Genomic DNA, 13,955 nt, shown 5'->3' with positions numbered 1-13,955 from the left:
TCGAACCCTGAACAGTTGGGGCAAGTATGGACACAACATTCAAGCTTGATACAGCTCTGAATTTGGATTGTGATTAAATATTTGACACAGCATAGGTTTCTGACACAGAATGAATGTGGTCTAAGAACTTAAAAATTTTAAATTGGACATTCACCTATTATGGTCCAATATCCAAAATCTAAATACATGGTTAGATTCAGCATATCAAAGAACCCCAATAATTAAATTTTTGATGAAATCAAACAAAGTTTAATTTTGGACCCTTTTGATCTCAATGTGGACAAAGTTGATAACTGGGCCCAAAAATCAAAAATCTAAATACATGGTTAGATTCAGCATATCAAAGAACCCCATATATTCAATTTTTGTTGAAATCAAACAAAGTTTAATTTTGGACCCCGATTTGGACCAACTTGAAAACTGGGCCCATAATCAAAAATCTAAATACATGTTTAGATTCAGCATATCAAAGAACCCTAAAAATTCAATTTTTGTTCAAATCAAACTAAGTTTAATTTTGGACCCTTTGGACCTTAATGTAGACCAATTTGAAAACGGAACCAAAAATTAAGAATCTAAATACACGGTTAGATTCGGCATATCAAAGAACCCCAATAATTCAATTTTTGATGAAATCAAACAAAGTTAAATTTTGGACCCTTTGGACCTCAATGTGGACCAATTTAAAAACGGGGCCCAAAATCCAAAAACTTAATACACGGTTAGATTCAGCATATTAAAGAACCCCAAGAATTCAAGAATAAAACCCCATTGAAATTGATCAAGAAATAAGCAATTTATATGAAGTATCTTCTTTTGCACAATACTGTGCAATTGAATATTTCTTGCTATTGCGCAATACTGTACAATTGACAATTTCTTGCTATTGCTCAATATTGTGCTATTGGATATTTCTTGCTATTGCGCAATACTGTGCAATTGAAGATTTCTTGCTATTGCGCAATACTGTGCAATTGAAGATTTCTTGCTATTGTGCAATACTGTGCAATTGAAAATTTCTTGCTATTGCACAATACTTATTATATATTAATTTACACATCCTGTTTGGTGTGTATCTCCTACCATATCATTATTATTTGCTTTTAAATATAAATCAGAAATAACCAACTTAAAATGGAAAATTTTAAAAGAAAGAAAAAAAAGAAACCCCCCCCCCCCCCCCAAATTTTTTGAACCCCATTATGATTCATCACCCCCAAACTCAATCCCAGCCTTCCCTTTGTGGTATGGTACCTTGCAGTACAATTTCAGAGAGATCCATACACTTGAACACAAGTTATTGTCTGGAAACTAGAAAAATGCTTATTTTTGGCCCCTTTTTGGCCCCCAATTCCTAAACGTTTCGGGCAATTACCCCCAAACTCAATTCCAGCTTTCCCTTTGTGATATGGAACCTTGTAGTACAATTTCAGAAATATCCAAACACTTACACACAAGTTATTGTCATGAAACTAGAAAAATGCTTGTTTTTTGCCCCTTTTTTTGCCCCTAATTCCTAAAATTTTGAGGCAATTACCCCCAAAATCAATTACAGCCTTCCCTTTGTGATATGGAACCTTGTGGTACAATGTCAGAGAGATCCATACACTTACACACAAGTTATTGTCTGGAAGTTACAAAAATGCTTATTTTTGGCCCCTTTTTGGCCCCTAATTCCTTAACTGTTGGTACCATAACCCCCAAAATCATTCCCAACCTTCCTTTCGTGGTATTAAACCTTATGGTAAAATTTCATGGAGATCCATTCACTTAAACTAAAGTTAGAGTGCGAAAACCAATGTGTCTTCGGACGACGCCAGACGACGACGACGACGCCAACGTCATACCAATATACAACCAAAAAATTTTTAATTTTTGCGGTCGTATAAAAAGGATACTATAAATTACCATTGGACAGTAAACGAAACATAACTTCTGAGAGAATAGGTATACAAACAAATCAACAACAATAAACAACACAGGGTCCAGAAACCCTGACTGAGGCCATGTTCACATTGAGCTAAACTCAGTGTGGTGTAAGTGTACTCTACACTTAAACTAAACTCAATTACATTCTCATTGATAAAAATCAATGTTAACATGTAGTTTGAAATAGGTTTTGGACGACATACAATGGATAGTCAATGTAGGCCTTGTGTGGGTTAAGTGTTCATAAAACAAGATATCAAGAGCGATGATTTTATTGTGAATATTTAAGGAAGTTACATATATTGAATAAATATTATTATAATAATTCTATGAATTAAGGTGGTACCTAACACTACAGGGAGATAACTCTGTAAAAATCAGCTAAACGTTTTAATTACGTTGTATTGTTAAGGAAATATTAAGCTTCTCAATGATCAAAATTGGTGTTTGTCAAACTGCTATATAACCAATGAAATTTTTCTGATAAAGTGGTTGGTTCAAATTTTTTGAAATTTTTATATTTTTGTCAAAGGGTCAAAGTAAACATTTGGTCAAAATTTTATGAAAATTAAACGAGCCAAATTAATATTAGTCAAGGTGTTGGGTACCACCTTAAGTTATTTTACTATTTTTATGACAAAAACTCAAAAATTGCTCTGTTAAAACCATGATTAAATTTAATAGCCTTAGTGGGCCATTTGATTTTCAGTGGGAGGATTTTTTTTCTGATAGAATATTCCTTTTACACCAGTTGATAGCACTTTTCATTTATTTAGCGTGAAAATTATTTTTTCGTGCAAAGTCCTGTTTTTTGTAGAACAAAATATTCATTTACATTATGTCGTGGACAAGGTTATTTTTACAATTAGTACCAGTCCATACTATTCATTTCCATAATCACCATATGTGTGACTGGGGAATAGTAATATGGTTACTCAGATCTTATCCGATCAGCCGTAAAACCCTTCCAAAGTAGAGCGTCCGGTTGGCTCCGTCTCGGACGGCCTCTATCAAATGACCTACCAGTTGTATTTATTGTGAATTTGTTCTCATCCTGAACATGTATGAAATATTTGCCACTGGACGTTTATCAACCAACAATTAATCAATCAATCATTTTCAAATTCCTTTTTTCGCCTATTGTTACGCTGTATTAGCAACGTAATCATGACTTCTTTAGAACTCTGGAAGTTCTCCAAATCAAAAGAACGATATTCTTAAGGTACCGTCCATTCATCTTCTTGGTACAAACCATTCTTTTTATTATTTAATAAAAAAACAAAACATTTTGTGTTCAATAACGTACAGGAACATTTTTAAAACTCCATATTGAACCCCATGCACTTCATTTTCAAGAATTCAAACAATTTTTCTCACTTCCCTCCTAGAACAAATACATTTTTTCTTAAAAATGATTAATTTAAACAATTTATCTCCCCTCCCACCCCCAAATTTTTTTTTTTAGAAAAAAAGAAAAAATATGAATTGGTCTACAAAAGTTAACAGAGAAATTTTCAATTCAATTCTATTTAATGTACATGTAAGTTACGTGTATATGTTGTTAACTGATGTGAACAATTTTCATGTACAGGTAATTAAAACCGATGTACAGATGAGAACAAATTTAATGTGAAACCAGTGTTCACTACATGACACAAATTGTAAACAGGTTTACAGTACACAGCGTTTGGTGTGAACACGGCCTTAGTAGTTGGCAATTACCCATTGGTCTTTAGATGTGTTGAAGTTTTACATCATATCCAGAAGTGTTTACTCCTATTTCAGTCTATCAGTAGTATTAACCATTTTCTCAGTATTTTTCAGGAGTATCAATGGTGAGTGCCACAATGCAGCATGAACTTGCAACATGGGTCTGGGGGAATGTGCACTAAGTAGCTGACATCTTTTCATAATTTTAAATTACCTTTCGTTACATACTTTGAAAGATCGGTAAAAGAGTCGTTTAATTTGAGGTGTTCCCAAAACTGCTGAAAATCTCTATCTCTATCATGTTTTATATGAGGTCTCTATCGTGTTTTATATGAGGTCTCTTACACTATTCATTCAAGCACTTAAGTGAAAAAAAAATTCTGAAATGAACCAGAAACCATACTTCCACGAATAAAATCTGTGGTTAGTATTTTGCATTTAAAATCTGTGTATTATACGGAAAAGTCCTAATGGTAAACACCTCTGCATATCTTACAGATTCCTCATAGTGTCTTGCATTAAATCCAAATTTAAAGATCTTGACAGTGAGAAATTAAATATCCTTCACTGATGGCAAAAGACAGAACTTCTTAAATCATTTACCAAATTTCTGTCCTCCGTGTAAATTTTTTGATTTTTTAATCAATGCATAGAGCAAATACACCTTGACCTTAAAAATGGACTTATTACAAAACTTGAATGCAACAAAATCATTTTAGTTGAAATCAAACAAAGTTTAATTTTGGACCCTTCAAACCTTAATATGGACTAAAAAACAGGGCCCAAAATAAAAAATCTAAATGCACAATAAGATTCAGCATATCATAGAGCCTCAATAATTCAGTTTTTGATGAAATCAAAGAAAGTTTAATTTTGGACCCTTAGGACCTCAATGTAGACCAATAAAAAAATGGGGCCCAATATCCAAAATAGTAATACAAGGTTAGAACCCCCAAAAATTAAAGACTTTAAATTAATCCCATTGAAATTGGTGAAAAGATTTGTATTAATTTTCAATTGAAGATTTCTTGCTATTGCGCAATACTGTTTTTGGTCCCTTTTTTGCCCCTAATTCCTGAACGTTTGGGGCAATTACCCCCAAACTTAATCCCAGTCTTTCCTTTGTGATATTGAACCTTGTGGTACAATTTCAGAAAGATCCATTTAGAAAAATGCTTGTTTTTGGCCCCTAATTCCTAACCTGTTGGTACCGTAACCCCCAAAATCAATCCCAACCTTCCTTTTGTGGTATTGAACCTTCTGATTAAATTTCATAGAGATCCATTCACTTTAACTAAAGTTATTGTCCGGAAACCAAATGTGTCTTCGGAAGACGACATAGCACTATACAAACGCAAATTTTTTGCAGTCGTATGAAAAGCATGTGTGCTGTTTTTTCTTTCAAGCACAACATAATGATTTTCATGGCTAAAAACTTTCATGAAAATCACATAAACAGTAGTCAAATCGTAAAACGAACAAATTCTGTTCTGTCCATTACGGGCAATGTTACTTTTTATACTTGGAAATTTAATTTGGCACAAATTGGTAAGGCAACAGAAAAAGCTTACTCTTAATATGAAATTTTGAAATATCATTTAAGGGTGGTTTACACAATTTCTTAGAACAAAAACACTAATCTAATGATCCTTCTTTCTGTGCTGATAGCCTGATACAATTTAAAAACGTCTTACATGTCTTACCGGTAATTGTAACAAATTGTTCAAACAAACATCTTATGTAATAAGAGTAGTTTCTTATCGAAACAAATGCTCAAGAAAATGTTCATATAGATATAACAAACTGCATTCATAAGATAATAACCTCCTGATTGGACAATAACTATAACATGTTGGTCAAGGAAGTTTCGTGTTCCAGCTTCTGACTGGCATGATTGTTATATATTACCTTTAAGTTTAGCCAATGACTGACTGGCATCTGTATTCACAGCCTTGTTTATAATGGTACATAACTGGAAAATATTCATATATTCAATGAGAAAATAGCATAATAAAATGGTAAACATGTTTCTATCTTGCAATAAACGAGAATATGTCAATCATTAAAGAATCATTATAATTTATGTAGAAAACAAAGGAGTAGGTCCGGTAAGACCCCTTTTTGGCCCCAAAATATAGCATTTTAAATACCGGGTAATTGTTAAAAATTTAAACTTTTACCATTTTTTCGAAAGTAGAATACTTTGTTACATAAATATTGGCTTGTTTTTGACATTACACTGCACATGCATCAAGAACTAGCATCAATAATTCATGCAAAATTACTGAAATTGTCACAATTTTAGCATTTGTGCTAATTTTTAGACGGTTTTTGTCTAAAATGGAAGTGGCTGCACTTGTGTTCAGTTTTAATATTTAAATATATGTTGTATTTGATGATGATACATAACATATATAAAGGTTGAGACTGAACACAAATGTGGCCACTTCCATGTTAGACAAAAACCATCTATAAAGTGACATTTTGTGGCATATTTGATAGATTTTTCATATCTAAGCTTGAATTTGAGCGTCTTTAATGACCAAATCAGTTCAAATCTTTTCCTTAAACTAATTGAATCGACTGGAGATGACACTTAAGTGTTTAAACAATGTCAAAAATCGTTCATCAGATGTACTTAAAATTTTAGGCCATAATCAGTCCTTACCGGGCCTTCTCCTTTTTTTTATCCTTTTTCTAATTTCTGGATGTTTAAATTCACATGATTTTTAAATAAAATATTTTTGACTGATTTTTGCTAAATCCCCATCTTTTAAAAGAATGATGACTACCTATCTTGATGTTTTTTCTAGTTTTGTTAAACAAAGAAAGAAACCTGCATAACATGTATAAGCAGGACTTTGTTCATAAAGTATCTAAAACAAAGCCAGTTCAACATCTTAGGTCTCAAAACATGCAAAAGCGGCAGACTTAACAAAGTTATATTTATTTCGCACTGTACCTGTCCATTTAATTGTTTCTTTAGAGCATCCTCAACAACTCCTTTAAAGAGATTGTAGATCCATGCAGCACCACCGTGGAAGTGGACACCTAATGAACCTATACTGCAACTACATCCACTGGAGGCTATCTTTGGTCGACCTGTGCCATCCACTCCTAAAAAACAGAAAATTCATTCATATGACATACCAGTAGTTAAACATGTTTGTTAAACTGAATTACTATTGCTTTTCAAATATCGCCATGTCCATTAATTCATGCAATATCCATACATATACATCTAGATTTGTAATATGAGGCAAATGTTACTTTAGAAAGAGGATTATGTCTCTATTATTGCAATGATTGTTTTTGGTGATCAGACATACAAATTTTGCGGGAAATCGTATGGCACTTTATGGTCTCAAAATTGGGTATGAGTTGGTTCAAGTAATGACTTGGTAAAGGTAAAAGGTTAAAGAATGACTCGGTAAAGGTACTAGTTGGTTGAGTACAACCTGCTTTTGAAAGGTGCTAGATGTGACGAATTCAACTAAAGCTGGTTACTGCTCATGTGCAAAAAAAACAGAATTGAAAGATTTTGAATTTACTAGTATTAAATTCTTATAATGATTCTTCTATTGAAAAAACATAGAACTTTATTCTTTTCCCAGTTGCAAATTCAGAAAGATAGTTACCTAAAGAAATTCCAACATTAAAATTGACTCCACTGACAGACACATCTATATTTCCACTATCAGATATTGGTATGCTGCAATTGAATTAAAAAAAATTATTCCAGATAATTATAAGAAAATTTCATTACAAGATCAATCATGGATGTGTAAACTGTTGAGGCTTAGGGTATAATAAAATGACAACTAACTGTAGCAATATAATTTGTTGATTTCACTTTCTTGTCTTTTTGGTCTTAGCTAGGAAGCTGTCCCACGGGCAATTACATTAAATTCCTTCTTTTTTTATCAGCATTTGGATATGTAGGCTTAAAATGCAAAATATGAAATGGAAAACATTGTTTGAATTGTTGTAAACTGACATTTTTCCTGAGTGTGAATCACTACCTTGTTCTGTGGTCTTTCATTTACTTTGTCCTAATTATAATAGGGTACATACATCCCAAAATTGGTTTCTGTTCTCTATAAACTTAAGTTTGCCTCAACCAAATGTTATGAATCTTATACACAATGCTTATTACCACAAAACACAGATCAAGTTTGAATTTTGGTGGCGTCACTTTTACCATTCTAGAGTTATGCCCCTTTACAAATGGAAAAGTTGCTGAATTTTTCGCTTCAATTCTCTAACTTAAGTTTGCCTCAACCAAATGTTATGAAACTTATACACAATGCTTATTACCACAAGACTCAGATCAAGTTCGAATGAGGTTGCCGTCACTTTTACCGTTCTTGAGTTCTGTCCCTTTAATGTTATATGCAAACGGGGGCATCATCTGTGTCCCATGGACACATTCTCCATTTTTTTAATTTTAACTTAACACAGTTCAATTATTGAGAGGTTAGCACAATAAAACCAAATGAAATTTTTTTGTCACACTTACATGCCATGATATTTGTAATGAAAGTGTCCATTAATGGACAGTCCTAATCCATCAGCCTTCCAATTCAGTCCATCTGCTGTTACTGTAATACCACTTGATGGATTATTGAAACTATTTATCACAACACTGGAAAATATCATACAATTTACATACATGTAACTCTGCCATGCACACAGTTCTATAACAACATTATGACAGGAACTAGTTTGACAAACCACTTCAATGAATTTTGCATTTTTTAACTAATCATGCTAATAGATAAGTGTGTGCAACCTTAAACTTCAGTGTTTTTTTTCCAAATACTATGCATTGAATGTTTGACAGATGTGTTTTCACTGTATATTGCCACTAGAAAATCAAAACATTCCCCCTCCGACTTAATGTATATGTCCCTACTATTAACTTGGAAATCATATTTTTAGTAAAATATATGGAAAAATATAAACTTTACTCGAAAATATTTTCAATATGATACAGATCATACATGTACATGTATAACCATGACAACAAACTTAAGGTTGCTTAAATATGAAGGTTTGTATGTGGGGCGTGAATGAAAATATTTGGATATTACAGATATGTGATACAATATTACAGGCAGCTGGCTAATGTTAGATGTATTTGTATGAAGCCATTGAAGGAGTTATAACACTTTGTCACATATGAATTGGAGAGACCAGAAAGTTAATCAATCATACCTTCTCCTTTTTTGCTTGTTTTTTTTTTCAGTGATGTTCAAAACATTTATGACTGCCCTTGGTAAGTTATTACTATTCAATGTTACCACTGTTATAAACTGCAGCTGAAATCATTTAAAAAATACAATGTACTTACTTTGATAATTCATAACTAACATCTCCTGAACGGCCACTCTGGTCAGGAATTTTCTGACCTTTTGCTGATTTTGATAGCTGTTCAATTGCTACTTGGCTAGCTAAAAAAAAGAGCAAGAACAATGGTAAACTAAGAACAACCATGATAAATACACAAAAAAGTCAAAGATTGTAAAAAGAACTTACAGTAATGGTTGTGGTTCAAAAGGTGGGACCTGTTCATTACAATATTTTCAAAGACCAAAGATGTGAACAGTACTTCTGACAGAAAACCTTAAAACTCTTTGCTTTGGAAAACTATTTAGATCATTGAACTTTCAAGGTCATCTGTTTTCTAGGTTACCACATCTACATGTAGCCTAATTCTAGTGTCTAATTTTAAATATTTTATTTAGATATTTATCAAATACATTTTAAAACACAGTGTTTTCAATTCCAGAATTAACAACAAATCCTGAAAGTGAATGCAAAAAATTTAAATATGATATTCTGCATTGGGAGAGTGCCACACTCCTGGTAATAAATCACTGAAATGACTTGTTGCAATGCAGATCTTACCAAACACAAAATACTCTTTACCCCACTGTCACTGTCAGTCATAATTTCCCACATTTTTATTCCAGCTGACTTACAATGTACTTCAGAGAACCTTACTAACATGACTAAGAAATTAGTTTGATCTATTTAATCTTGAACGTGCATAAACTAGTTTGTCACTGAACACAAAATAATCCACCAAGAATACATTTTTCTTCTAGCTAGATACATTTGTACAGCCCTTCATCATGTTTATGAATCTAGAATGCATACATGTACAATTCTTTTTTTTTAACATTAAACCATTTACCAACCTTGCCTGTAACCAATACCTAACATTTATTAGGTCTTGATAACATTACTAATTCTAACTAAAGTAGGAATATATATTCCAAAAATTATTGACTATCTATTAATACAGAAGACAGCTTTTCTCAGTAATACATTGCAAAAATGTAAGAACCATGCTAGCTCTACCACCCCAACCCCCCTGTAGCAGGCTGTGTCAAACCTAGTTATCATGTACATGTATCCACAGTGTTCTCAATAAGTTTTTGAATAAGAGGAAGAAAAATAAAAGTAGCAGGCAATCATGAGGGCCGCAAGGCCCGAACCGAGCGTTGCAAGTGTGAGAGGGGTCGAGTTCAAGAGGGGGTCCCCCCGTCTCGTTAAGCCGGGGGTTCGAATTTTGAAAATCTAGATTGCAGGAGGTGGCATCTGGGCTGTTCTGAGTAGATTTTGACCTCTTATTCTTCATGTTTATTTGTCCATTTTTAGTAGCTCATTTAAATATTTCCTCAAAAATTGAAAATTAATGTGATTTTTTTTTGCAGATTTTATATGACATGGCTTGCTTTTTATATGGTCCGGGGACACAGTTATCGTCCTTCGATTTTCGTTGTCTACAAATATAGTCCCTAGTGTGGACAGTGTATAACTTGCAAATTTTTTTCATTCACTTTCCAAATTTATTTCTTTATATTTAATGCATGAAATATTAAGTAAAGGGATGAAATTACATGTTAAAAAAATTTGGGTGCTGAATCTTTATGTTAAGTAGTGATTAGGTCCAGTTTAAAAAGGTCAAAAATTAGTATGTCTGAAGCTGTCAAACTGAATTTTAGACCCCCTTAACATAGAATTGTCAATATTTTGAGTTAGAGCTGGTAGACTTTTCTATAATTTTGATATTATTTGTCCCAATAGTAGTACACTACACTGTAAAAATCTTTTTGAGATAGAGCAGGTGCGATTTTTTTAATTTGACTTTATTGTCTAAAAGAAATGCACTACGAAATAACTGTGTTCTCGGGCCTAAGAGATGAATTCAGGAAATGTAGATTCTGTACTTTGGCAACGTCCCTGAATGGTTTGCTGGTTTCAATTTGTCAAACTCAATAAAAGTAAAGGATTTACATCTTTATTTGAAAGAAATTCTGTTAAAATGTCCCATTTTGACATTATACGGCTAAAATAAGCATTTTGAAGCAGTTTCCATTTTAAGCCTAAGAGGCATGCTGACTTTCTATCTGATAGCTTTTTATGCTTTGATATTTGTGTTTCTATGATTAATTCAAATTCTATTAACCATTTGTGAACTCTGAATATAGAGAAAAGTAGATTATCACAGAAAAAATGTGCAAAATGTGTTGTATTTAGGCCCTGGTAGAACGGCCTGTTTAATGTATGTTCAATGTGAAGAGCTTTGTGCATAGAATGTGTTGTCCATCATAAAAATTTCACTAAATCTGTAAAAAAAACACTTGCCAATGATCTGTGCACCTTATCCATTTCATATACTGCCTTTATTTTCTTCTGTAGGATAGTATGTGGTTCAAATATATGCCAGTTGAGACTAAAACTACATGCAAGTTTTCCATTGAAAAGTGAAAAAACTGTGCATCAGACCATACAGTCTGCAAAAAAAGTTGAATGCAAGAGTCCTTTTGCAATTAGACTTCTTGTATCATGACATCTTAGCATAGAAATGAGCAAAAAGTAACAAATTTCCATTTCTTATAGCTTCTGTATGGATTTTTATATGTAAATATGTGCTACGGCCTAAATTGACACTAAATAATGTTCAGTCTTACATAGCCTAAGATCATTTTATACTCATTTGGTATGCTTTTTGTAACTTTTCTTTCCATTTAAAGTACATTTAATATATATGAAAGAATAATTTATGGTAAAAAACTTCAAAAACTTCAAATTGGTTGAAAAAAATGCATGTTTATGTAAGGCTCCCCTTAATTCGAAAATCTGTTTTTTCAGTCACAGGCTCATATAAATTTGACTTTTGAATAATTGTAACAAATCTGATAAACCAAATGAGTGGTCAGTTGCTTTTAATACTTAATATATTATATTTAAGAGCATTTCAAAAGCAAATTTTTGCAATATTTAAATTTTTTAAGCCCAAATCTTGATAGTTGAAATTATTTGATTTAAACGTCAAAATTAAACATTCAAATTTCAATATTAAAATTGCCATAGTTTCTATAATATATATCCTATGGCCATGAAACTTGGCAAACTATCTTATAATTGCCTAAGCTTAGGTCATGCAAAGTTTAATTAGAATTGGTCAAGTCTTTCTATACTATTAGGTCCGAGGACACAGTTATCGTCCTTCGATTTTCGTTGTCTACAAATATAGTCCCTAGTGTGGACAGTGTATAACTTGCAAATTTTTTTCATTCACTTTCCAAATTTATTTCTTTATATTTAATGCATGAAATATTAAGTAAAGGGATGAAATTACATGTTAAAAAAATTTGGGTGCTGAATCTTTTTGTTAAGTAGTGATTAGGTCCAGTTTAAAAAGGTCAAAAATTAGTATGTCTGAAGCTGTCAAACTGAATTTTAGACCCCCTTAACATAGAATTGTCAATATTTTGAGTTAGAGCTGGTAGACTTTTCTATAATTTTGATATTATTTGTCCCAATAGTAGTACACTACACTGTAAAAATCTTTTTGAGATAGAGCAGGTGCGATTTTTTTAATTTGACTTTATTGTCTAAAAGAAATGCACTACGAAATAACTGTGTTCTCGGGCCATATGACATTGCTTGCTTCACCCCTTTCTATGTTCAATGTTCTTCTTATTGCAAGTCTTAATCACTAAGGGTTTTTCCAGAATTGATTGTATGGGGAGGGAAAAGCACTTTTTATTTGAATAAAATTTTAATTCATTTTTCCTTAATTTTAAGTTTTGATTGGGAAAATATGTGAAGAAGCCCATGCATTTTTTTTTTTTATTAATGCGCCTTCCCCCTCCCCATACAGACATTTCTGGAATAACCCTTATAATTGTGTCTTCACTTCATATTATTTCTTAGTGTCTAGTATTATAGTTTCAGATAGAATTCATTGAGAACATTAATTCATGCTTTATTCAGTCATTCAAAAACTGGTAAGATTTATATTTAGAGGAAACCAGAGTTGCCTTTGGAAACTGTCAACCTGCAGTAAGCAACTGACAAAATATGGCTAGAAAAATAATAAATTTTAAACCCAGGAAATAAGAACTACATGCATGACATGTATGTAGTGTCAATAGTTTATCAGGTTACACTCAATCCTCTCTGTTGGTCAGAGGGTACAAGTTAAATCGACACATATCGAAAAAGTCAAATCGGCATCCGATTAAAATAGCACCTATTTTAAAGTCATTTCGGCATTTAGTTGGTCAGTTCGGCACCAAATAATAATTTCCATCTGTTTTCTGCTTTTTAATTATTTAGAAAAAAATGGGGTTGGATTTTATTTTGTTCAGTACATTAATAAAAATAATCTTGTTATTCAGAAGTAAAATGTTTGAAGTTTTATTTTAAACTCATATGACTGATGTTTTGATTTGATTTGGTTTGTTACTTTTCAATTAATTATTTAATAACTTATATCAATTAAATAATAAACATGTTTGTTGTTTTCACTCTATACAGGTAGTTATTGATGTTTTTCTTCAAATAAAAACCAATGAAGCCATTACCCAATAAAAGGGCAAACTATGAGTCCCAGTCATCAATATCAACTGGTTAAAACATGCATAATAAATATCCAATACCCTGAATACAAATATAGTTGACCGAAGAAAATACACAAAGAAACAAAAAGAACTTGATTAAATACAATAATTAATTCTGGCCATCCCCTCCTTTATTTCAATTTTTTTGCTTAAAATACTAAAAACAGTATATATTCAATGTATATTTGACTACGTACCGAATTGAGTATACCGGGTGTCGATTTAACCACATTCCGAAGTGACTAGAATTCGTCAGATGTGGACTGAATTTACCGTGTTTTATTTTACTTTATACTCCGGTGATTATACATAAAATACATAAATGCACACAAGTTTAAATCCATGTAAGATACATTAAGCGAGCTAGTATATATATTTGTTTAGGGGCCAGCTGAA

At 32.2% G+C, this 13,955-nt stretch overlaps 1 protein-coding gene across 1 annotated transcript in view; it reads right to left on the bottom strand.

Annotated features, from left to right (window-relative positions):
* Positions 1-13,955, bottom strand: part of LOC127701870 (bactericidal permeability-increasing protein-like) — a 33,814-nt gene that overhangs the window by 10,489 nt on the left and 9,370 nt on the right. Inside the window, exons 2-6 of the mRNA XM_052205843.1 lie at positions 8,993-9,092; positions 8,159-8,284; positions 7,278-7,351; positions 6,602-6,756; positions 5,548-5,611 (exon numbers count right to left, since the gene is read on the bottom strand). Coding sequence (XP_052061803.1) covers positions 5,548-5,611; positions 6,602-6,756; positions 7,278-7,351; positions 8,159-8,284; positions 8,993-9,092 — 519 coding nt within the window. The remainder of the gene's footprint in view (positions 1-5,547; positions 5,612-6,601; positions 6,757-7,277; positions 7,352-8,158; positions 8,285-8,992; positions 9,093-13,955) is intronic.

This window comes from Mytilus californianus, unplaced genomic scaffold (genome assembly GCF_021869535.1).
Source record: "Mytilus californianus isolate M0D057914Y unplaced genomic scaffold, xbMytCali1.0.p SCAF_5, whole genome shotgun sequence".
Lineage (NCBI taxonomy): Eukaryota > Metazoa > Mollusca > Bivalvia > Mytilida > Mytilidae > Mytilus > Mytilus californianus.
Note: the sequence above shows the minus strand (reverse complement) of the source record. Positions and strands in the feature narration are given on the sequence as shown.